Here is a 22,592-nt window from a genome sequence, read left to right on the forward strand (position 1 = left end):
TTAGATAGGTTCAAATACAATTATAAGCCAAAGAGAATACCTGCCTTTTAAGTGGGTATTTAAAAGCCTTGTTTGAATTGGGCAGATGCTTGTACATCAACTGCTTTTTCTAAATAATTCAACACTTTTTTCACAATTAAGATGTAACGACAAAACACAACAGTTGTTGTCATTTTACTCAACTCAGAGTCTGCATGCAGGCCGCTTACTTGTAAGAGTATATTGTATTGTTGTGGGAGTGCACTTCTTCACCACTATCTGTCTGTGAGCAGAGCGGGATATATTTAATGCTGGCAGGACCATAATGTTGAGTCATGGCCTCTGAAAGTTCAACAGCAGAATCACCCGCTGATATTTAGTTTTGTGATTGGGTTTATGTAACTTGTTCAGATCTCTAAAGCAGGGGTTCCCAAACCTTCTGTCATACCGGGGCGGCGGTGGTTCAGGGGTAGAGTGCCTGGATGGTAACCGCAAGGTTGCCAGTTCAAACCCGGGCTCCCCCAGAGTTACTGTCGAAGTGTCCTTGAGCAAGACACTGAACCCCTAATTGCTCCCGATGTGCTGGTTGGTGCCTTGCATGGTTTCCGCTGCCATCGGTGTATGAATGTGTGTGTGAATGGTTGAATGTAATGCACAATCTATGTAAAGCGCCTTGGATAAAGGCGCTATATAAATGCACCATTTACCATTTATACCAGCGACTGGCTCACAGTTCATGAAACGTTTACGGACCGACCGGTGGGGTAGCGCATCAGGTGTGAACATTAAGTTTCTTTCATTTGTTTTAATAATCATTAAATGGCTTGGCTGGCTTTTTTTGTTTTGCATTTCATCAAATTCTTCCCCCCCAATTTAGTCGTTATGCCAATTGATTCCTCCACAAAAACCCTTACATCTCAGTCAGGGCTGTGAGACCTTCCTGCGGATAAGCTGATGCTGGTCGTTTCTAAGATTAGAAAAAAGAACAGCGCGTGCTTTTGCGAGCGCGGTGCCCAGGCTCTGGAATAGCCTGCCCCTCTCGTCAGATCTGCCCAATTTAAACAAGGCTTTTTAATACCCACTTAAAAGGCAGGTATTCTCTTTGGCTTATAATTGTATTTGAACCTATCTAATTAGTTTTAACTTAGTAGTACATTTTGTTTTGTGCGCTTGTTGATGCCCTATTTTTAACGGTGTACAATATCACTTTGGTCTTCTTCGGTTGTTTTAAATTGTGCTTTATAAATTAAGTTTGAGTTGATTCCAACCCCCTAAAAAACACATAATTCCACTTCTATTCATATACTACTATAACCAGTAAGACGCCCTCAGGGCGAGAAGCGACCTCGGCAGACTGCTAGGTGAGCGCTGGTGCTTTGGCATGGGGGGGTCAGATCAACATGTGGAATGAATGCTGTACTGGCCATATATGGAGCGTGTATTGAGTGTACAGGGTTTGATGAGGTCAGATCAATATATGGAATGTCAGAACAGGACGGACGGGTGGGGAGGATCTACATATGGAATGACAGAAAAGGTCAGCTCCATATATGGAGATCTAAGGGTTTGAGGTTTGAGGTCAGATGTATAGAGTTGCTGGCCAGTATTGATGACATCAGGGATCTCCATACATGGTGATTCCCATAGCCTATATGGGCTTAATATTGATGACATAATCAGGGATATCCATCCCTGATGATGTCACGTGATGTCACTAGGCATGACCATATAATAATATGGAGGCGTGGGGTGCAGATATCCAGTCTTCTCCATATATTGTTATCCAGGGTTAGTCAATGTCATGATCTTCATATATGGAGATGGCCATATGGTGGCCTGACATGTCACGAGGTGTGGTGTCACGACTCGAGGCGTGATGTCACAAGGTGTGACCATATATGGAGGCGTGATGTCACGAGGCGTGACCATATATGGGGGTGTGATGTCACGAGGCGTGACCATATTGGAGGTTTGACTAAAGGTGGCCTTACACTAGCCGATTTTTTTCAATCTGAAATCTGATAGCACCACACACTACAGGATAATCGGAGCGGGGCAGAGCAAATATCAAACATTCTTGTCGATCCCGATCGTGCTTTGAGCGGTCGGGCACCCCCCGAGTGTCAAAAATGCCCGATTATCGGCTAGTGTATGGCCACCTTTACGGGAGATGCAGGTTTTCATAGTAAATGCGACCTACTGTTGCAAATAATGTTATATTGTTGAGTTATGGAGCTATTGACGATATGCACACCGCTGCCATCTTGCCAGCAAGGTGCTAACTACAGTAGGTGCAACTACCCATAGACAGCCCATTCATCCAAACAGAAAAGTCCTATCATCCAAACAGAAAAGTCCAAACTCACGAACATTGCAGCTGTACGGAAAGCTTGAATTATCTTCTTTCTGTCTGCAATGTGTTTGTTTAATAAAAATCCACTGTAGACGTCGATGTTATGAGCTGTTTTTCTAAGTGCTGGAGTTTGGAAGTGCTTGTTGACTATCACTCAACAGCCCATTGCGTACCATCTGTTTTGAATTTGCACATAATGCAGGAGGCAGCAGGAGGTTGCTTTACTGATAATGAGTGCTTCCGAACTCTGACACTCAGGAATTTCTTGACAGGAAGTAGCTCATAACATGTCTACGGTGGATTTATTTTTAAACAAACACTGAAGTATCCTCTTACGCAGATAGTAAGAGGATACTTCAAGCTGCAATGTTGGTGAGTTTGATACCATCAGATAGGACTTTTCTGTTTGGATGAATGAGCTGTCAATGTGAAGTTGCACGTAGTTAGCACCTTGCTGGCAAGATGGCAGCCGTGTGCATATCGTCAATTGAGCTATCCGCAAGATGACAATTATAAAAGGCAATGTTAACGTTCATGTGTCTATGAAGTGACAGTACTTCATTAGACACCCTGGACTCGTTTTTATGTGCAATGGCCGAACGGATTGCGGAGCAGTCTTGATACCGGAAGGTCGCCAGTTAGAATCAGCGGTCCGACATGTTAAAATTACCACCGCTGAAGTGCCCTTGAACAAGGCATTGAACCACTACGATGAAATGTTCTATGAGCAGGGCCTGGCTGGAAACAAGTTATTGAGCTTAGCCCAGATACCCTGGGTAAATATAGTAATCATTTCATTTCATTTAATTTCATTTCAACTTTGTATTTAGGGTTTCTTCCTGGAGACTGAACCCTTGACAGAACAACGGGCCAATGAAATAAACAGTAATATAGTGACACCACACTATCAGCCCCTCCCCTAACCCCTCCCCCTTTATCATACAACTACAGCTGTGGGTGCGGCTTCAGTTCAGGTGGATCACCACCCATCACCACCCACCAGGCAAACCAGGCATACTTAATGAACTGATGGGCGTGTCCACATAAAAACAACATTTTAACAAATACTGTACACTTTTTTGAAAAAATTATACCTCCTTATATAACAATAAGACCTGATGATCATGTTTTAGGGTGGGCAAAAATCACGGCACTCCATCTTTAATATCTCACTATTATATCTCCAACTATAGCTACTGTAAACTTGCAGAGTGACACATTACCTGGGTTGCAGTTTTGAATGTTGAATAAAATATCGTGAGCATGAAAAAAACACAGCTCGTACTGACGAATCAAGAGACCAGGATTCCTCAGTGAGCTGGACCATTATGCCATATGTTGGCAGAACTCTGACACACGTTATTGAGCCCCTACTGTGAACAGGTGTCTGGTTTTGGGTTATTTAAGTGTGACTGCTTGGCCCATTCACAGCCCCGCGCAGCTTTATGACAGGACGGGTGGGCTCCACAGTGGGGGTCTAGTTATGAACTCCTGAACAGCTGTCGTCTGAACGTTGTGATGGGATTATTAATACTCATAAACAGAGACTTTAAGAAATAATCGAGGTAGAGAGTGGACTGAAACAATGTACACGTTTATTACAAGGAGTGGTCTGTACCAGCCCAGGGAGGTGCACGGATGCAAGCCTCCAGAACTGTTCAAATGAGTCTCTCTTATACAAAATGAAGAAGCACAAATACATTGGAGGTGTGGTCAGTGGACAAGACTAAACATGGGTCTTGGGTAAGAATAGGTCATATTGACAGACAATCAACAGGTGGAAGCCTTGCTCCAGGCAGTGTAGTATTTTCTGCCACTACAGTCCATCCTATTTCTCGTTGTAAATTAAAATTCCTAATATTAATTTATACCAAGGAACATGAGATACTATACTGTCTGCAAATTTACTACAAAAAGATGACATATATGGACTATCTCCTAGAGTAAGAAAGGTTTACATTTAAGTGTATTCAATGTTCATCCACATGATAATTTTCTTTTTATTACACACAACTTCTGATGGCTGGTAGGGGCGAAAACCCTTTTCCTTCTTATTGGGAAATTCCAACCTACGACCCTCGATTTGTCTTGAGCGATCACTCATAAGCCAGCATCAGGTGTAGTCTTTTTCCGTGGTTCTTTCCTCCATGCAAATGTTCTCCTCTCCTTATGTTTCTGTCACAAGTTGTGGCATGGCATTTTAGTCTTTTTTCCCCATGGTGGGCCCAGTATTTCGTCTTTATCCGGCTCCCATCGCTGTCACTGGGGGGTGACTGCGTGTGGGCCTTGTAGAGACGTCTGGAGTCTCTGGACGGACATGATGATGTGGCTTGGCTCTCATTGGTGTCACTGGCCCATGTGACATATTTATATGTCTGTCAGGTTTTCTTAGAGGGAGAACAACTTGCAGGTAATTTTGTTCACTTGAATTATTTCCACCGTGGTTAAAAAGGTGGTTATACAAAATTCATTTCAATATTATTATTATTATTTTTATTATTTTACATTAATTGTCTTCAGCTTCAGCTTGTTATGTAGACAGCTCTAGAATTGCACTTTATGTAGTCATAGCACTTTATAGTACACATGTATAATATATTATATAGTATAGTATGTATAGTTTACATAGATACTCCAATGTTACGTTCTTAGTTTACGCATGATTCATGATAACTACTTTTTATACATGTGATGTATGCCGTGCTTTTTGTTATTGCTTAATGTAAGTCGCTCTGGATTAAGAGCGTCTGCTAAATGCCTAAATTGTAATTCATATAACACTAGACTGACGTCACTGTATGTGTGTATTTTTACCCATCATACAAACCCAAATCCTTTCAGTGCTTTCTCTGGTTGTCTTCATTTGTTTGTTTGTTTTTTCCTTGTTCAAACACATCTCATGATATGTTTCTCTTAATTTATTGGATTTCAGAGCTGGAAAAAAACAAAACAACACACTACCCCTATTCTAAAACATTTGTTCTATACTTTTCCCCAGATGATAATACATAATTAGGAATTTATTAAGATCTATCTTGATCACAGTTGATCACAATCTTTCACAGTCTGATTTATGGTTAACTCCCTCTCTTATGGTTATTAACTACATTGACAGGTTACACATTATTGCATCTTTACACTGTATTTCATCACTACTAGTATCCCTCCTGTCAATACAAATATTTCAATAATGTATGAAATCGTGTGGGAGTGAGTGGGTTCTTACCTTGTCGATGCAATGTCTATAGATCCTCATCTTTCCCTTTGTCCTTCCTCCTATAATTGCATTGTATCACAACACTCTTCCTAGACGAGTTATTCTAAGTTTTTAGTGAGTTAGTCAATATCGCCATATTAACCATGCCATGCACACTGGGAAAGGAAGATATTCATTAAATTGTCAACACATTTAGACCATCTCATTGATTCACCATCCAGTCCTGGAAAGTAGGAAAGAACAATTTTCATTAGAATAACTTCACCTAAAAATAACACTGTTGTACACAGTGATACCTTGAAACATTTTACTTACTTATAGGCCTACTCGATAAACATCACATTCCACACATACCCGGGCCATTCATTCTCCACACGTGCCACTGCGTAGGTCTTCATTCTACTTCGCTCCATATCACACCAAATCTATGTAGTGGCCTAACCCATAGGTCGCCACTTGACCCCATTTTTTGCCAATCAGTGGGTACTGGAAATGCTGCTTTGATGCTGTCAAAAAGACCACCGTGATTCAGCAGCTGTCCAGTGACAATGTGATTTTGTGCTCCATTCACATCAAAATGTTCCCTGAGATGTAGCCCTTTTAATCCAAAGACTTTGCGAAATACAGATTCGAGCATTCTTGCCGATGGCTCATACATCTCAATCAAGTCTAACACAGCTGCACACCAGCGCTCCATGTTGACTTTGTGGTCTGGAAGGTCCTTCATGATGTCTTTCAGTTCATCAGGTGTCCAGTGTCGCTGCACATGTACTGTTGAAGAATATGTGTCTATTTCTGAGTGCTGTGCCCATGGAAATAGCTTCCTTGGACAAAGTCTTTGTGACAACTGCTCCCCCCTGTCCTTGATTGTTTTTGAGGGGTTCAGGTTGTTCATGGTTGTTGCTGTTGTCTGCGGGCTGTTCCTTGGGTATATTTACAGAGCAAAGGTTGAAGATGAGGTTAACGGTTCCATTCGGAACGTGTATGACGAGTACAATGGCGCCAACAGTGATGCCCCGAGCCGTGCCATCGACTATGTGCAGAGACAGCTTCAGTGCTACGGAATCCACAATTACTCGGATTGGATGAACACTCGCTGGTTTAATGACACTAAAAACAACAGCGTCCCCATTAGCTGCTGCAAAAGTAATACAGAAGCCTGCACTGGATCTCTTGCTCATACTGAAGACCTCTACCCGGAGGGATGTGAAGTTCTAGTTGTGAAGAAACTAAAAGAGATCATGATGTATGTCATCTGGGCTGCACTAACATTTGCTGCAATTCAGATGCTGGGGATGCTGTGTGCATGTGTGGTACTCTGCAGGTGGAGCCGAGACCCCGCCTACGAACTACTCATCACTGGGGGAACCTACGCATAAAGTTTCCTTCTAACAATAATACGTTCCCAGACGTGCACTAAGAGTGACTTAAACCGGTTTTGACCGAGAACATGAAAACAAACTATTTTACATACACTAACATCTTACCTTGGCGACATGAGGCCAGGTCCTTTGAAATAACATTAATTTACTCATCAGATCTTTCAGACAAATGTGGGCCCGCAATTCTACTCGGTACATCTACAATTTGACATGCAATCTAAAATGCCGTAGAGGTTTTGTTTGTTTATTGTTTCAGCAGCCTACTGAATGTAGTTTTAGAGGTTTGACAATATGTCGCCATAGACTCAAGAATAAATTATGTTCCAATGCTTAAAATGAATTTGAATTAAATTATGTTCAACTTAAACTATACTTCATAAACTATACACTTCTTAAACTATACATGTCCCCCCTCTGAGCACTTCTGTCGGATATAGATAGAATTTATCCATAGAATTGCTCATAATTGCTAGAACCATCGCTTTACTTTAAACATTTTTAATATTACCTAAGCTATTTAACAGCATCAACATCCTATTAACACTAAGCTATTTTACCCTATTCGTCACTTCCTCCTGCCAGTCTATCTATAATTGAAACAACGTGCTAGGTATGTTTTGTGCACGCAGATCTGCTATTTTTAAAAATCCTTTTCTATCTTTCGGTACATTTTTTTTCCCTAACTTCAAATAAAATGATCTCACATCTATAAAGAAATAAACTAAGGATAAACACATCTAGGAATACATTTTGAAAAACACACACTAACAATAAACTTTCTCCGGTAAGTAGGAAAGCCGACTTGGTTAAATGGTTTTTAACTGTTAAATCTTGTTCATTGAAAATAGCTGATCCACGGGTTCACTCAACTGATTTCTTAAAATAAAATGCTAGTATTTACATGACTCGTAACTTAAAATAGTATGTACATAATGTTCTCTTTGTTAAAATAGTATTTACATGACTCTGCTGTATATGGTTTACACTATTATTGATATATTTATTGATATATAAATAAACACCATGATCAACCAGACATTCAAATTGAACCTCATAGCTTATCATACAAATGTGTATGCGTCTTAATTAATTGACCAGTATGCTTGCTGCTTGATTGTTTGATGGAAAGTCCAGATAATAAAAATCCTTCCTTCTAAAGTCCTCCTCCGTCACATTATTGCATGGACAAGTCCCTGTCTGAAACAAGGATGCCGGCTGGAAGCGACAACTGTTTACTGAACTGTGGAGTATGCTGCACTTTGTAAAAATGGCAAAATATAACTCCTAACGTTGTTGAAGTGGGACACATATATCCCCCTGACTTATTTACAAAATCATTCCTGCATCCCAGGACTCATTTACTTTTAAAAATTACTCTTCTAAGAAATTAAAAAATGACTGGACACATCTAGAATCAATTAAACACATCTATAGTTAAATTAGAAGATAGTAAACACATCTAGTTAAATTCAGGAAGAAATTTTAGGAAGATAGTAGAGCATTGAGAATCTATTTACATCACTGCTTGGAATCAAAAAGTGAAATGCCTGACCCCGTTCCCTAGCTGATTAAAGCAGATAGGAGTACAGGCCTATTAGTTAAATGTTGACAACAAAAATGAGTCAACAGGGCATTTGCCATGAGTGTGAATTATCCAACTATTAGGGGACCTTCTCTTGCCCCCCCCCCCCCCAAACACTGATGCCTGTCAATCACACTGCTACTCTGAAGTGAGGGGTGCAAATGGACACCTGGTTGGCGTAAGTGACATGTCATGCTGTGAAACTCTCCTTAAATTAGAAAAACTAAACTGAACGGAAACTGAACAATATGAGCCCCCACTGTTATTTTAACAGCTGTGATCGGGCTATTTCTGCGGACAAGTTTACATTTTGCGTGTCCCACACATTACTTATGTCACTGAAAATATCTTGCCTTAGGCGTTGGGGGGGGCTCAGTAGTATACGGTATCTATCTGCCTGTGTTATATATATTTTTCAGTGCTCCTGGGCACGCATGGGAGGGAGACATGACGTCATGCCCTCCACCGTTGGTGACAACCACTTATTTCTTACTTTACTTGTTCATTAATATTACGTTTGAATCAAGACCAATTTACTACAAGATTTGTGAGTCCTAAAACTCCCTTAATTCAGTTGTCTGATAGACTATTGACTATAGGAAAGTTGTATGATCATATTGACAAGCCAAAAAAGTCTCTCATCAAGCTTGACGATTCCCCCCGCTTAAAGGACAGTGTCTTGTTACCCCCATCGTAAAACTGCTCAATTTAGGCACGTAGCAGGGGTCGCTGCTCTACACGTAAAATGTCTTGAGACACTGTAGCAAAGTTGAATCAGATTGACCCCAAAAAGCAGTACTCTCTACTCACCCACTCACTATGACATCACCAATGGCCCACCATCGCAATCGCACGTACCTCGCCACAGAGTGGACGCACAGTGTTCCATCACATGAAAGGAAAAAGACAGTCATTAGTTCATCCCTGGAATGTTCCCTTTCCTCACATATAGTCCTCCATTGTTCATGCCTCTGTCCAAGTGCCTGCATGTCCATGTTCCCAAAATGTAATTCGGGAAATAGTCAATTCCCGCCTGTGTTGGGCCCCAAACCAACACACGCATACTGTTCAGACATCGAAGTGCGGAAACAGTCTGACTGTACATGTGACTTGCCGTGCGATGCGATAGGCGATCCATCTGATGGTCCCACAGTAATCAGGTTCCGTAAAACACAGTACTACTGATTTCTATGTCTGGTGAATCAACTTTACCAATAATACCCTTTACATATCTAATTGCACGTCACTCACACTAACGTATGAGTTCTGTGTCTCACTTTTTAGGTTCACACAATACTATTACTCAAATGCTCCTACGCGGTAATGCAAGTTCTCTCATGAGGGAATTGCGCTTGTCCATATGATCAACTCAACACAACTCCAAACCATGTCTTCCCTACTGGATGACCTGTCCGTATATACGCATGTAGTTGAATACTGTAATTACTGGTCACTGTGTAGATTATGGTTATTACAAATCATACATTAACCACTCCAGCCCTATATACATTTTTTCCATGTTGCAAATAACTAATGTACAAGAACAACACATTGTGAGCTCGTAGATCTGCTTATTTTACAGTTATTTTATAATTAAAAATGAGACATTCTGCTAAATTGTTTTAGTTTCTTAAATACAGCCACAGCTAACACTAATTTACTATTAAGCCTACATTTGAATTCTGGACATTTACTTGCTACAGAGTATTCCTATATCGTGTATGTATAAGTAACATTACACTCACCAGACTTCCCAGCTCGACCCGTCCCAAGTGTGTCCACTCAGAGCAGCTGCTGTCAATGGTAGGGGACTTTCTGAACTGCCTGTCCTGGAAAATGTCCCTTACTTGAATCTGATCTTAAGTTCCCTGAGGACCTCTCTAATCTTTCCACAAAAAATGCCATACCGATATATTCTGTATAGCGACAAAAACGAAAGGTTCCTAGGAAAAACAAAAACAGGGGTTCCTGTCTTGACTGCATGGGAAAAAATGTGATGACAGTTACAAATATTGCCTATTGTAAGGAGTTACTTACTACCTATACATTTCATGCTTTGAGTATAATTTTGCCTATCTATTTAGTCCAAATATAGAGAGTGACAAAGCCCAATTACACTCAACTTGCCGTGACTCTGGGAAATTGTTATATTGTCATTATTTTATAATAAGACGTAATAAGATAATACATATGACCATGATGATCAGCTAACCACGTTACTGTTTGTTAATTACTTTAAATACAAGACAGCACTTACTGGGTAGACCTGCTATTTTGAGTCTGCCGCTGACAACTGCTAACTGCTGTCCTACTAACCATGGGTGGTGACACTTAACTAAAATACCAGGACTACATTCTTCATACTTACTTGTTCACAACGCCACATTTATACTAGGAAATCACCATTTGACTTTTCACAAAAATAGTATTTTCCGTTCAATGACACGTACGTCCCACACACTTCCATTCCATACTCAACATTCCACATTCTACATTCATACCTGCTGCTCGAGTCTTACGCGTTATACAAGTTGCTGTTTCACCATTCTCTTTTAATCTTCCCTGTGGGCTGTTTGGTCCCAACAGGAGAGAAAAGAAAGAAAATAACGGTGGACGCTGTCTGTATGATTTCCTATGCTATTCCCTATCCTACTGATATAGGCTATAGTTTTTCTATATAAATGTCTATGAAAGACTGTTACCACTCGGCAACGATGAAATACGATGAGGAGGGACTGTCACCAGCTCCTTTAAATACTATATAAATGTCTATGAAAGACTGTTACCACTCGGCAACGATGAAATACGATGAGGAGGGACTGTCACCAGCTCCTTTTAAATACGATGAATACGATGAGGAGGGACTTTAACCAGCTCCTTTTAAATACGATGAACACGATGAGGAGGGACTTTAACCAGCTCCTTTTAAATACGATGAACTAGTACTTTGTACGGCTGCATCTCTAACAACACAGCCTCAAAATACAAAATGTTGTACATTGAGTCAAAACACTCTTACCCCAAAGTTCGTTTAGGTGTTGTCCCTGTCGGACCAGCATCTCAGATCCATATGCACAGCGCTATCATCTGAAAAAGAGAATGCTGACGGACAGTAGAAACACGCTGCTCACTGCGCCATAATTGTGATGGGATTATTAATACTCATAAACAGAGACTTTAAGAAATAATCGAGGTAGAGAGTGGACTGAAACAATGTACACGTTTATTACAAGGAGTGGTCTGTACCAGCCCAGGGAGGTGCACGGATGCAAGCCTCCAGAACTGTTCAAATGAGTCTCTCTTATACAAAATGAAGAAGCACAAATACATTGGAGGTGTGGTCAGTGGACAAGACTAAACATGGGTCTTGGGTAAGAATAGGTCATATTGACAGACAATCAACAGGTGGAAGCCTTGCTCCAGGCAGTGTAGTATTTTCTGCCACTACAACGTAAGGCAGATGAAATACACAATAACGCATACATATGGTCTGGTCTTTAACTCATCAACTGCCAGATTTCAAATATCGCCTATTGCAGCCCTTTGTCAGCGTGTTTTACTAACCTTTCAAGAACCACAGAATATTTAGCTCCATGGCGATGTCTACACAGAGGCGGGATTAACTGTTTGTGGTGCCCGGTGCTACGGCCCATTTTGGTGCTACCCGGGCCGTTTTGTCACCGGGGAGGGGGTTGGCGGTTTTGTGCAGAGCGGAAATTTGATGCTTCGCCGGCGCGTTTCACCATTTTAGTGCTCCTTCAGCAGCTTTTGCTTAACATAACAATAAAGTTTCCTTCGGCAGCCTTTCAATCAATGGCAGTGTATTTTCCACTACTGCCATACATTTGAGGTTGGTTATAAAGATACCAAGGATTGGTCAACGACATGCTCTTTGTTGTTCAGACTCAACGTCAACGTCCCTGTCACAGAATACTTTCAGATTGGGCTCCACGCCCAAAAACATACTGACTTTGTTGGGCCTTGACATGAAAATAATTGGGAACCGCTGGAATGGCAAAGTGATTAATTGTTGTTTTTTTGCTTTCTTCTTCCCTCTCCACCAGATCAACCTTCAACGGCGCATGCGGGTGACAGGCGTCATTACCCAGGGTGCAAAGCGCATCGGCAGCCCCGAGTACATCAAGTCCTACAAGGTGGCCTCGAGCGACGATGGAAAGACATGGACTACGTACAAAGTCAAGGGCACGGATGAGGACATGGTGAGAGACACACAAACACACACACACACACACACACACATTAACAATTTATTTATGTCCACACAGAGGAAATTGCAAACAAGGACATAAATAGTTCAGGTGCAGCAAAGTTACATCCACAAAATCAAGGAATATGTCGCGATACAACAAGAATGTCATGTCACCCAGCATTCCATGGGCAGTAGTGTAGGCATGCATCCTACACCGGCCACCAACAACCAGTCCGCGGGTGTGTTTCAGGCTGGACCACCAGAGGAAACAATTTGAGACGCATTGTGAGCTTGTAGCTCAAGTGATCGAGTTTACTTTAGTGTGCGACACCGGCCTATAAATCAAGCAACACTTGAACCCCGACCCCTAAACTATAACTTCTAAACGTCTAACCCTAACCCCTAAACCTAGCTCTATTTTCGTCCATTTTCGTAAGGGGTTTAGCACAGACGAAAATAGAGGCTTAAGGGCTCCATTTTAGTTCTATCTTTCTAAATTCACTGTTTGGGGATTTAGCAGTGGGGAAGGGGTGTTCCCCCACTAAAGTTGGTATTTTGGTTACCTGTCTAAATCTTAGAGTATATATTAATAGAGACTGCACCCGGAGGAAACCCTGAGGCGAAATGGACATAGTGGCCGAATTTGGTATTGCAGCGCTGGACCAAACACATGAACGCGCTGGTCGGTTGACTATCATTGCGCACGTTCATGATGACACGTGAACGCTGAATACATTTAATGATAGTCAACGGCCAGCGCGTTCATGTGTTTGGCCCAATCAATCCCAGAATGCACTCTGTTCCTACCCAGAAGGAGGAGTGAAATCGCCTCATGCGCTTTTGAGCAACTTAATGCAAGTGGATGGGAGGAGAAATCCGGTGCCGTCTCTATTAATATATACTCTAAGGTCTAAATCCCTAAAACACCTCCGTTACCCGTTATATTATGCATAGGTGTGGTTTGGGCGTTACAATAATTAAACCAATCAACAGTCCACGTGCCATTGCCTTTAAGAGATCCTATATCCAATGCCTGTTATGCCCAGTTCTATATTGCTTCATAGCCTTATGGTCTATGGAAGAGTGATGTGCTGCTGCCTTGAAGTCTCACTTGTGATGCACCCTGCCACCCCCCCACCCCGTACAGAGCCAAGAAGACTCGTCTCAAAGTTCTATGTAAACTACAAAATTAGGGCTTTCATTTGTTATATAGATCGTGCGTGTAGGCCGTCTCTACGGAACGGTATGAAGCAAAAAGGAAAGTTGGGTAAATCGGATTAAAACCCCATTTGCTGCGCTATGGGGTGATGAACTAAACGAGCAAATGGAATCGTGCACGCCGCACAATTCCTGGGACAAATAACTTCTTTGACTATACAATTATATAAACACAATGGACACAAGGAAGTGGCAGACACTCACTTCTGCTGATTATAGGAGAATTACAAAGAGATGCAATAGGAGAATAAGGAGAGATGAGGCGCGTGCCGCTCTACCAAACTAATTTGGCATGGCTTACGGGTACTTTTAAAGGAGCATTCAGTGATTTGGGTGATTTGGAAAACCACCCAGTCCGCCCCGGTAACAAAATGTGCACATGCACACGCTCTACAGTGGGGGGAAGTGCAACAGCATGTGCACCAAGGCCCGCCCCCACACATGATTGGAGGAAGGCCCCTCTCATCCTGATTGGATGAAGGCTTTGCCACCCGCCACCAAAACTGAAACTAGGGTTTTTTGACCCCAGGGGCTCACTGGGGACAGGGAGGAACTCCTTATATGGTCAGCACACTCTATAGTAGGAAGGATTATCCAAAAAAATAAAAAAATAAGTGATATTTGAATGAAGCGAAATCACTGAATATACCTTTAAACTCCACTATCGACTTCCCAAATGTATGTGACCAAAATAGCAATTTGGGGGAAAGCGTGCAACACGCCCATGACCACACCTCTATAGGCGCAAATACCGGTGTCGGCAAAATAGATAGCAGGTGACGCTGGACCAAAATACCATTAAGGGACAGAGCAAGCTCCTATACTCGTAATTTTCGGGCAGCGGCTGAATTGCGGGCTGCGTCGCGGGAAACGGCGGCGACAAAAATGGAGCCCTAAATGTCTAAACCTAACCTCTAAATGTCTAATCCTAACCGCTAAACATAACATATGTCTAATCCTAACCGCTAAACATGACATATGTCTAATCCTAACCGCTAAACATAACATATAAATGTCAAATCCTAACCGCTAAACATAACATATGTCTAATCCTAACCGCTAAACATAACATATAAATGTCAAATCCTAACCGCTAAACATAACATATGTCTAATCCTAACCGCTAAACATAACATATAAATGTCAAATCCTAACCGCTAAACATAACATATGTCTAATCCTAACCGCTAAACATAACATATAAATGTCTAATCCTAACCGCTAAACATAACATATCAATGTCAAATCCTAACCGTCTCTACCACACGTTATGCTGCGTTCACACGGGCAGGTGCAAAAGATACAAAGATACAAAGATGCAAAGCTACACAGTGTATTTGTAGCTGTATATTTTTAAGCAGCAGGGGACGTTAGTTAGCAGCTCAACCACCTAATGCTGCAGGTTCCATTTTTAAGTATTTCCAAAGTGTGTAGGCTAATTGTTTAAGTGACATGCATGGTTTTCATGGGTTGGTACATCAAACATTTTGATGACGCATGCGCACTGCTGACTATAGATACTTGTGGGGACATTTGGCCCTCACAGGTATAGTAATAATACAAGTAGACATGCACACACACACACACACACACACACACACACACACACGCACACGCACACGCACACACACGCGCGCAGTGCAACAGGAGACTGTTCACACAGTCAAGGACGTGGAGTCCATGAAGGACGTGATGAGATGGCTTTTTAATTAGCTAGCACACACCAGGCCCCATCTTTCGCACGACGCACGCACGCACGCACGCACGCACGCACGCACGCACGCACGCACGCACGCACGCACGCACGCACGCACGCACGCACGCACGCACGCACGCACGCACGCACGCACGCACGCACGCACACACACACACACACACACACACACACACACACACACACACACACACACACACACACACACACACACACACTGCCCCCGACCCACCACCCTCTGCTTTTATGACTTTTAGATTGAATTTTTATACTATTTGGGGATAAACGGCCACCCTGTCCTACATCATTTCTGACAGCCCTCCAATGGCTGACCCCCTCCCTCCCGCCCCATGGGGGGAAGTAACTAAGTACATTTACTGGAGTATTGTCGAGGTCCTGTACTTTCTTGATGCTTGACACGTCCACGCTACCATTACTTTTGTTTTTTTCTCTTTTACTCCACCACAATTATTTGATGACTAGGTTATAGGCTGAAGAAAGGCAAAGGCTCGCACACTTTTGTAATGCTCCAAGTATTTATTCACAATCACAGCAGGCAGGACATACAACGTTTCGACTGGTATTGGTCTTTTTCTATTTTTGAGTGGTGCAAACCACTCCAACAACTGGCTTTGTTAGTACCCGTGTGTGTGTGTGTTTGTGTACCTGTCCCTCAAAAGAATGAGCATGGTTACTATGGTCACTGACATTACGTCAGACCACAGCTGATCAGGCTATATAAGACCTTGCACCACTCAGTTCACACGGGTGTGATTTTTTTATTTTTTATACTTGAAAAAGACCAATACCGGCCGAAAAGTTGTGCTGTATGTCCTGCCTGCTGTGATTGTGAATATAAATACAAAATGAGTTGCGAGCCTTTGCCTTTCTTCATGATATCCGTTAGTTTAACAGTTTGGCTCAGCACCAAGATCGGCGGATGTGTGCTGTTCTATTTTATTCTGTAGGTTATAGGCTCACACACATACGCACACACGCTCGCATGGTATCTTCAGCGGATTCCATCGTTCTTCTGGGTCCTTGGAAACGCCCCCAGCCTCTAGTTTTACTGAGGTTAGGGTAAGGTTTAGGGTTAGGTTTAGGCTGTCAATCACAGCGATTGGCCAATCACAGCGCACCATCTACTCAAACACGCACACCCACATAATGATGTAATGTGGTAGTTATGTATATTTTCTGCTCCCTGCTTTTTTTCCTGTCATTGGCTTGTCATTGCTGTTACCTGTGCGTGCGTGCGTGCGTGCGTGCGTGCGTGCGTGCGTGCGTGCGTGCGTGCGTGCGCCTGTCTGTCTGTCTGTCTGTCTGTCTGTCTGTCTGTCTGTCTGTCTGTCTGTCTGTCTGTCTGTCTGTCTGTCTGTCTGTCTGTCTGTCTGTCTGTCTGTCTGTCTGTCTGTCTGTCTGTCTGTCCGTCCGTCCGACGGATCGATAGATCTAATCACCTGTCTATGTGTGATGGCCATGCAGGCTATATTTTGTCAGACAGATTGTATGGTTGTGTATTAATAAACAGCTGTGTAATTGGACCTCTCGTTTAAAACACACTAGTGCGCTTATAAATTACCGGCTCAAATGGTGCGAGAAATTGTCTATTTTTTCCCCATTATAATTCGAGCTCATTGACCTTGATGACAGAAATGTGTTGATCGGTGCAGATGATGCGTTGCAGAAAGCGGCGCATCGTGATGATTTGCATAGTCATACTGTAGCATAATTGCCTGAGTCTCATTTTTAAGGTTTTCACAAAAGAAGAAAAGGCTGTTTCAGACAGGGAGTGTGAGACGCGTCTTAGTAATTCATTTTCAATGAGAGGCAGGCGATTATTTGGGACCCACAGAGAAGTTGAGAGGCGGAGAGGCAAGTGAGCGCGGCCCGTGAGATTCTCACGCGTTTGCTCGTTTCATGCACTTGCCCGCGGGCAGCAAGAGCTGGATTGCGGCCAATTACATGTACTTTTTGGGGTCCTTGACATGAAATAGTTTGAGAACTACTTTAATCACGCAGATCGGTGAACCAATAGGTTCCACTGCCATGTTTTCGCCAGCACCCGCCGCTCTAGACCAGAAATCACACAGGCTGGAGAAGGCTGGTTGGTGCCTTGCTAGTCTGGGCACCATTCCATTTCGGGTTTATGAACCAGTCGGGAGCGGATGATATCGTTACATCATGTTGTAGTATTGTTTTGTAGTCATCAATCATCCGGAACTTCCTTTTCCCTCAAACCGATTTTTCTCAATAAAAGCTACAGGCTACGAGAACTTAATATTGTTATTCTTGATTGTTCCTGCCTGATGACTACATAACAATACTACGACATGACGTAACGATATCATCCGTTCCAGACCGGTTCAGACTTTTGGAACCAAGACCAGGCTTTCCTCCGAGGTGGAAAGCCTGGTGAGGCGAGGTTAGTGCCTTGCAGGTTTCCTCTGCCATCAGTGTATGGATGTGTTTGTAAATAGTTAAAGGTATATTCAGTGATTTCACTTCATTCAAATATCACTTTTTTTTCCTTTTTTTTGGGATAATCCTTCCTACTATAGAGTGTGCTGACCATATAAGGAGTTCCTCCCTGTCCCCAGTGAGCCCCTGGGGTCAAAAAACTCTAGTTTCAGTTTTGGTGGCGGGTGGCAAAGCCTTCATCCAATCAGGATGAGAGGGGCCTTCCTCCAATCATGATCGAGTGTGGGCGGGCCTTGGTGCACTTCCCCTCACTGTAGAGCATGCATGTGCACATTTTGTTACCGGGGCGGACTGGGTGGTTTTCCAAATCACCCAAATCACTGAATGCTCCTTTAATTGTTCCACTGTCTGCTTTGGCAATGTAAATGTATGTTTTCTCATGCCAATAAAGCCCATTGAATTAAATTGAATGGGTGAATGTAATGCACAATCTATGTAAAGCGCCTTGGATAACGGTGCTATATAAATGCTCCATTTACCATTCTGTCAAAGACAGGACCTCGGGTTTGGGGCCTCCCATTTCTTAGTCCACACTTCCTCCCGGTTAAGGGTGCAGGTGCTGACATAATATTTGAGAGATTACAACAAAGCTGCATGTGTTTCTCCACTGTGCTGACGATGTGGTGTTACTTCGTCCCCTCTGTGACAGATCTTCCGAGGAAACGTGGACAACAACGCTCCCTCCGCCAACTCCTTCACGCCGCCCATCGAGGCGCAGTACGTGCGCATCTACCCGCAGGTGTGCAGGAGACACTGCACGCTGCGCATGGAGCTGTTGGGGTGCGAGCTGACAGGTGAGAAAGCAGTTTATGCGCTGTCCAAACGGTTTTCGGACTGGGTATAAGTAAAAAAAACAATCTCAGAACTTTGGTTCGGACGCAGCCCTAATGTTCTGATTGACCGAAGAAGGTTTGGACATTGTGATTGGTCGGAGGCTGCATGGGCGTAATATAGACTGTATATTCTTTTCCCACATTCAGCCCAGGCTTTTTTATAGAACTTTTTATATTTTCTGGGCTTTTCTGCTATATTGGGATATATAGTGGAGAGTGACGGGTAACAAGGAAAGAGAGAGAGACGAGGAGTGACATACAGCAAAGGCTGTCAGGTTTGGGAATTGAACCCACGACTCGCTTACAGGCTGCATTGGAGACTATATGGGTATGTTCCTTAACCGCTAGGCCGGAAATATGGTATTATGGGTTGTTTGACTCGTTTCTAGCGTTTATTGTGCTCTTTTGGTATATTTGTACATTTCCACCTTCAGTCAACGCTTCATAGCATCCGAGGTGATTTAATTTGGATGATTGTAAAGCACTTTGAGCACTTGGAAAAGTGCTATAAAATGCAATCCATTATTATTGCTTCCTAAATGTTGTTTAAACCAGTGGTTCTCAACCATTTCAAGGATATGAAATTAAATGAATATTTATTTGTCCACGGACCCTCCCATCTGAAAATGGCATGTGCCAGGAAACAGTACAAGCCCTCCCATCTGAAAATAGCTTGTGCCAAGAAACAGTACAAGATTAGTGTTTCAAATATATTCCAAATGTTTCACATTTTCTTTCGCAACGTGCCAATGCGTTGTGAGCTTGTAGGTCGGCTATTTTTAAACAGCCGACGTGTGTGTGTATAATATATCTCTCTCTCTCTATATATATATATATATATATATATATATATAGAGAGAGAGAGAGAGAGAGAGAGAGAGAGAGGGGGGGGGGGCTTGTTTTCATAGATCGGGTTGCTTGTTTCTGTGGTGTCTAGCATGTTCTGTCTGTGCGTGTCTCCAGGCTGCTCAGAGCCCATGGGGCTGAAGTCGGGTCATGTCCAGGACTACCAGGTGACCGCCTCTAGCATCTTCAGGACCCTCAACATGGACATGTTCACCTGGGAGCCCGGCAAGGCCCGGCTGGACAAGCAGGGCAAGGTCAACGCCTGGACGGCCGGACACAGCGACCAGTCACAGTGGCTACAGGTAGGACGCCCCTCCGATGGTGACGACTATATCCAATGACATCTGTGGCTCAGGGGTAGAGTGGCCGTCAGAGCAGCCGCGAGGTTCCCAGTTCGATCCCGGGCTCGCCCCAGAGTTGGTGTCGAACTCTGAACCCCTAATTGCTACCGATGTGCAGGTTGGTGCCTTACATGGTTTCCGCCGCCATCAGTGTGTGAATGGGTGAATGTAATGCACAATCTATGTAAAGCGCTATAGCTATATATGAATGCACCATTTACCATTTAACTAGACTAGAACGAGGACAAGGATTATGATACTGTCTCATGCACGAGCCGTTGAAAGTCTACAAGCACTATCTGCTACGTATTTTCACCAAAACTTTGCACCAGAATATTTGTTTATATTTCTCTCGCATTCTAAATCCTGTAAACTTTAATTTGTGACAACATTGTTGTTGTTGAAGTTGATAATGTGACTGAAGAAGTGTGTGTCCTCAGCCCACCTGAAGTTTTGTTATCAACTTTACTTTATTTGTTTATTTAGTCGGGACAGTGTATATTAATGAACATTACATTAAAAATGCAGTGTAAATATACCAGATTTAGCAAAACATGCTAATTTCCATCTGCAGTCCCCAGACATCAAACATCAAACAATACAAACAGGACTGACATAAAAAAGACGTGTGTTTGTGTGTGTGTGTGTGTGTGTGTGTGTGTGTGTGTGTGTGTGTGTGTGTGTGTGTGTGTGTGTGTGTGTGTGTGTGTGTGTGTGTGTGTGTGTGTGTGTGTGTGTGTGTGTGTGTGTGTGTGTGTCACATTGACACTTGTAACTGTCTGTCTGGCTATATGTCTGTCTGTGTCCCTTTTATTTCCATACTGTATATGGAGATCTCTGCGTATGTACCTTTCTGTCCGTTTCCTTTTTATGACCAATTGACCATATATGGAGATGGCTGATGTTATCAATATGTGGGCATACAGTATATGGTCATGACCATGAGCATATGGGGGGGGGATTGGGGGTTCTGGAAAGTCATGAATCCATCAGCCACTGTGATCCAACTCTTTAGACTGATTCAGACAGAACATCTGACACCTACAAGGCTACTTAGCAGGTCGACACAATGGACCGTCATCATTGATATTCATCCATGGTCGGTCATTCCTATTAATTCAAGCTGTGACACTCTGCGTTGATCGGCAGGTTTTGTTAGCGAGGTTAGCGAGGTGTGAAAACTGCGAATGGCTGTGGACAGGCTTGTGCCGGCGCCACACAGCTGTACTGATAGACGATCACGTCTGGGGAGGGGATACTCGCCGCACCATGCTTTATGCATTTGATGTGGACAACCACACAGTGACGTAGAGTCTGTGGGGGCCGGGGGGCCAGGGCCCCCATGAGGAATTGGACCAGGGATCTCGGCCCCCATGAGGAATTGGACCTGAATATATATTCGCCTCGATTCGTCCCGTTTGTGCCGCATCAGGTCGCGCCCGTTCGCGCAATTCTCGTCTTGCATTGACTTTGTATGTAATCGCGCCGCTCTAACCATCCAAGTCTGGCACCTTAACACGTCGGGCCCCCATGAGGATTATGAAAACTATTCGTCCCTGCAACCACATATGGTTGAGGCCCAAGGTTTCAGGGCCTATCCCTGTGGGGAGGAGCAACCACTGGAGGAAACGCCTATGGTCATCAATGCAATGACACCTACAAGCTGGACACCGCCACAATGGTCTGATCTTTGATGATAAACATCAAAGGAACTCCACCACCTTTCAGAAGGTCATAAGGTCATAAGGTCTGCCACCATCATTGGGACAAAGATGTTTGTATGTGGGTGCACCGAGGGGCACCATTGGTGTGTTTGTCACAGAGACCAACCTCTGGCTGAGTACAACCTCTACACAGCTTTGCAACAGTACAACAGGTCATTCTGCCTTTGCCTACAATCGAGAGCTGTATATTATTGTCTGGTAGGTCTCTATGGAGATTCAATCCAGAAGCCTTCTCCTGGAAGAAGATTGAACATGAATTCCCGTCCTTTGGATGGCTGCATCCAAGGTGCTGTTGCATGGTGGGAGATCGTGTCATCTTTGTAAGATTATCGCACATATTCATCTTAGACTTAAGTCCTAGTCTTAAGACATTATGCAAGCTCGAAGTTATGCAGTATGGTCTAGAGCAGTCAGAACTCCCACCTAACATCAGTCGGGAACTGGCAGTAATGACTACAACGACAACGACAACTTCAAAAAATAGATAAATAAAGGAAATAAAATGGAATAGAAAAAGAAACTGACAAAATGTATTGTCAAGCATAGTAGATAAACATTCGTGAGATTGTAGATTAGGCAATTCTCACCAAATAATGTTCGCCTTGTGACATCCCCAGAATGGGGACGCCAAGGTGCATGTGGTTGAGCTAGTGTTTCTCAAAGTTATTTTTTTAGCTCGAGACCATGGGACACTACAGCAGTGTTTAGCCTT

At 43.1% G+C, this 22,592-nt stretch overlaps 1 protein-coding gene across 1 annotated transcript in view; it reads left to right on the top strand.

The window, feature by feature from the left end:
* Positions 1-22,592, top strand: part of edil3a (EGF-like repeats and discoidin I-like domains 3a) — a 210,230-nt gene that overhangs the window by 136,789 nt on the left and 50,849 nt on the right. The window contains 3 exon segments of the mRNA XM_079516087.1: positions 12,578-12,733; positions 18,786-18,930; positions 19,933-20,117. Of these exon segments, the coding sequence (XP_079372213.1) occupies positions 12,578-12,733; positions 18,786-18,930; positions 19,933-20,117 (486 nt within the window).

This window comes from Electrona antarctica (genome assembly GCF_951216825.1).
Source record: "Electrona antarctica genome assembly, chromosome: 12".
In the NCBI taxonomy this organism is placed as follows: domain Eukaryota; kingdom Metazoa; phylum Chordata; class Actinopteri; order Myctophiformes; family Myctophidae; genus Electrona; species Electrona antarctica.